This window comes from Thalassophryne amazonica, chromosome 21, assembly GCF_902500255.1.
Source record: "Thalassophryne amazonica chromosome 21, fThaAma1.1, whole genome shotgun sequence".
Taxonomy (NCBI): domain Eukaryota; kingdom Metazoa; phylum Chordata; class Actinopteri; order Batrachoidiformes; family Batrachoididae; genus Thalassophryne; species Thalassophryne amazonica.
In genome coordinates this window covers 39,724,103-39,728,518 of record NC_047123.1, presented here as the reverse complement: position 1 = coordinate 39,728,518, position 4,416 = coordinate 39,724,103, and the positions used below count along the sequence as shown (strand labels likewise).

The following is a 4,416-nucleotide window of genomic DNA, read 5'->3' as shown; positions in this document are numbered from 1 at the left end:
AACAACATTTAACCTTGACCAGGACCACAGAAATAACAACATTTAACCTCGACCAGGACCACAGAAATAACAACATTTAACCTCGACCAGGATCACAGAAATAACAACATTTAACCTCGACCAGGACCACAGAAATAACAACATTTAACCTCGACCAGGATCACAGTAAGCGTTGGGTGTGAGACAGGGGACAGGGGGACAGCAGGTTTACATTTCCAGAACCCTCCAGATGCTGTGATTGGGTCTGTGTGGTTCTGGAAGACGCAGGTTTCTTGTCCGTCCTCCTGATGTCCTCAGGTCTCCTCCTGCTGTGTCTGACGTCCGGTCAGACCCGGAGCAGAGGACGTGTCCTCTCAGGAGAAGACCTTTGAACGCTGGTTGTTTATTTGATGTTTTCTCCTAAAATCTGAACTCTGTTTAAATGCACTTTGTTTTGAACTGCTCATGTATAACCTTTGACCTCTTTCCTCCGTACAGCGTGAAAACCTAAAATACCCGAAAAGCTCCTTATGACACTTCTGCCTTGAGCGTAACCTGACCTGTGACCCCACTCAGTGGACTACTGCAGACAGCAACTCATCCAGCAGACTCCCAACACAGGATATGAACCCTCAAGTTCATCCTCAGAGCCAAGAGCGTTGTCATGGAAACCAGGACATGCAACATGCTGTCAGCACAGCCCGAGTTTCTTCAAACCATCAGAAAGACTCTGAAACTTCAGGCAAACGTCAAGAATGACTTTTTTAAAAAGTCCAAATATGGATTAAAATATTAATCCAGCAAAAGGAAAACTAGAAGGGACAAAAAACAAACAAACAAATAAATGGTTTGAAGGAGAAGCAGCACCTGCTGGACCTTCAGCAATGTTGGAAAGTGTTGAACTGACTTGGACCAACATGGCGGTGGGGAAGGTGACCTTTGTGAAAGCGGAGCGGGAGAAGTTGGCTGAAGTCCTCTGGCTGCTGAACTGGATCTCTGTGGTGATGGGAGCCATCCTCTTCAGTTTGGGTTCATTCCTCAAAGTGGAGATCCAGAAGTGGCAGGATGTGATGTCAGACCAGGGCGTCCTCTACGTGCCGCACATGCTGATCACCACGGGCATGGTGGCCTGCGGCATCAACTTCCTGGGCAGGAAGATCTGCCTGGACTGTACTGACACGGCTAAGTTCCTGCGCTGGAAGCTGGTGATGATGCCATACATTCTGTGCACCTTCTTCTTCACTTCCTGCATCCTGGTGGGGGTGCTGATGTGCTACAGCATCCGCAGCCAGTTGGAAGAGTCGCTGTTTGTGGGTCTGCGGAATGGCATGCGCTACTACAAGGACACGGACACGCCCAGCCGCTGCTACCTGAAACAGACTCTGGACCTGCTGCAAATCCAGTTCCAGTGCTGCGGGAACTCTGGCTACCAGGACTGGTTCCATGTCCAGTGGATCAGCAGCCGGTACCTGGATATGACCAACAGTGCCGTGGTGGAGTGAGTAAAGTCCGACCTGCTGCATTACATTCAGAGTCCAGTAGATTTGGATACATTTTGGATTATAGATCAGGGGGAGGATTCAGATTCTGGTGGAACTTTGTGGATTTAGGTGATCAAAATTAATTCTAGAACATTTTGTGGGTTTTTCAGCTGTGATTTCTGACAGAGTTTCTAGTTTTTAATCCGGTTTGGTCAGATATTTCTGGTCTGTGGAATTCCAACAGATTCAGTTGGATCCACTGAGATTTTCTATCCTTGCGGGGGATTTCTTTTGGGCCCAGTGGAGTCTGGTGGTCTCCAGAACCTTAATAGATCCTAATGATGATGAATCAAAAAATGTTGGCCTGAGTAGATCCAGGTCCACAATGCTGGACTGGAGTGTACAACTTCAGATCAAAGTACTGGATTTCTGCTGGAGTTAAATTACTGCAGGTCACAAAACAAAAGATCTTCTTGGAATTTTAAATGGTAAATGGACTGCATTTATAAAGCGCTTTTCCATCTGCATCAGACACTCAAAGCGCTTTACAATTATGCCTCACATTCACCCCGATGTCAGGGTGCTGCCATACAAAGTGCTCACTACACACCGGGAGCAATAGGGAATTAAAGACCTTGCCCAAGGGCCCTTAGTGATTTTCCAGTCAGGCGGGGATTTGAACCCTTGATCTTCTGGACTCAAGCCCAACACCTTAACCACTAGACCGTCACCTCCCCTTTTAAAATTTTAAAATAGATCTCTGCTGTTCTGGTGGTTTTGGGACCATGACAGGCCTGTTGCTCTGTAACAGGTCCTGGTGGATCGAGCAGGGTAGAGTGGACCACCTTTCTTAAATGGCAGTGATGATGTACTGGTGTGCCTCCAGAGTGAGGTTAAAGGTCAGCCTGTTTCAGGAGATTTCTCCTGTAGACCAAACCCATTTAGACATCAAGCATTCAGCCAATCACAGCTGGAAACTATCAGGACTCAGGACTCATCTTTGTCCATGTTTGTGTTTTTTTACAAACTAGCAGCATTAAAGTCCTCGTTGGATGTTTGGGTCATTGAAGTCGTGTTTACACCTGTGTTTGTTTGTTTATTTGTTTGTTTATCAGATTACCCAAAAATCTACAGCCCATTTTTCATTAACTGTGCTAAGGGGAGGGGCCTGAGCCAAGAACAAGCCCATCAAATGTTGCTTTGATTCCTGTGTCAGATTCAGGTAGATGCCAGAAAATACAAAATTTCAGCAGGCACTTCAGGGTACCGCCTATAGAGGTTGCTGCAATGCCCAACGTTTTGCTGAAGAAACACCTCTAGATGTAGTGATTTTTGGTCTGGACCCAAAGGAGCTGGGTTAGTTTGATCTGAATTTATGTAGTTTGTTAGATTGTGGACTTCCATCAGCAGTGAATATTTGTGGGGTAATGACAGCCTGAGGTTGCAGGTTCTTGTTGTAGCACCTGATGTGGTTGACTGGCGCCCTCTGCTGGTGTCTTGTAGCCGCCTGAGGAGTAACGTGGAAGGGAAGTACCTGCTGGACAGCGTTCCATTCAGCTGCTGCAGCATCTTCTCCCCTCGGCCCTGTATCCAGCATCAGGTCACCAATAACTCCGCCCACTTCAGTTTTGACCAGCAGAGCCAGCAGCTGAACCTGTGGAGGCGGGGCTGCCACCAGGTACTGCTGGACCACTACACTGGTATCATGCAGTCCATGGGCCTCACCATGCTCCTCATCTGGCTCTTTGAGGTAAAAAACAGACAAACCACACCCCAGTATAGATCGAAACATAAAAACAAAGAGAATCCATTTCCCTGTAATCACTTTGTCAGTCGTCTGTCTCTCATCAACATGGACCATTGTTGTTCTTCCTCCAGCTGCTGGTCCTGACTGGTGTCCGTTACCTGCAGACAGCCATGGAGAACGTTATCCGGTTGGGTGATCCTGACTTGGAGTCGGATGGCTGGATTCTAGAGAACAGCCTGGCAGAAACAGCCCAGTTAAATTTTAATATTATTAAGAACCTTGGGAAGTGTTACCAGGTTGACGAAGACCCGAACATTAATGTCCCGACTTCAGGAGTCCATCAGGAGGTGACGTCCTCAGGGGTCCAGGTGAACATTCGTGGCTAACAGTTGAACACTCCCTCAGAGAGATCTGGGATCACCTTTAAAAGAGCACTTTAGTTTCTGACCTGATGAATCCACTGTGACAGTGCAGGTTTTCCTCACAAACAGGAAGCAAGTGCTTCTCTGTCCGCCTGCTCATGTTTGACCCAAAACAACTTTAACTCTCATCCAGCTTCGACTCACACCCGAATCACAGCCACTGACGTTTGTAAGTCCTTCACAGTTGTCTTGGTGGCTTCCCTCACTTGTCTGCTTCATGCACACCCCCTCAGTTGTTGAGCATGTTTTGCTGGGACACATTTACTGTTCCTTTTCAGACTCTGTGAAATATGATTTCAAACCACAGAACCAGCCTGAAAGTCAAATAAAGTCATTAACAAACATGTTTTTCTGCTTTTGTTTCTAGCAGTCAGGTCGCTCAGAAGCTCGCAGGAGTCTGTTTGGATGAAAGGAACAGAAGCACAAATTCAAACATTCAGCCAGTTGTTAATCTCACTTACTCACTCACTCACAAATCTTCAACCGCTTACTCCAATTAAGGGTCATGGGGGCTGGAGCCTATCCCAGCAGTCAGAGTGTGAGGCGGGTTCACCCTGGACAGGACGCCAGTCTGTCACAGGGTCACATACAGACAAACAAACACATTCACACCTATGGGCAGTTTAAAGTTTCCAATCCATCTAACCTGCATGTCTTTGGATGTGGGAGGAAGCCGGAGCACCCAGAGGGACCCCACACAAACACGGGGAGAACATACAAACCCCACACAGAAAGGCCACAGGTGGGAATCAAACCCATGACCTTCTTGCTATGAGACTGTCAATCA

The 4,416-nt window shown here is 47.2% G+C and overlaps 1 protein-coding gene across 1 annotated transcript; it reads left to right on the top strand.

The window, feature by feature from the left end:
* Nucleotides 1–846: 846 nt before the first annotated feature.
* LOC117503123 (photoreceptor outer segment membrane glycoprotein 2-like) lies at nucleotides 847–3,605 on the top strand. The gene is made up of 3 exons (XM_034162298.1): nucleotides 847–1,477; nucleotides 2,964–3,210; nucleotides 3,339–3,605. The coding sequence occupies exons 1-3, from the start codon at nucleotides 864–866 to the stop codon at nucleotides 3,591–3,593; spliced, it is 1,116 nt and encodes a 371-aa protein (XP_034018189.1). The 5' UTR covers nucleotides 847–863; the 3' UTR covers nucleotides 3,594–3,605.
* The last annotated feature ends 811 nt before the right edge of the window (nucleotides 3,606–4,416 follow it).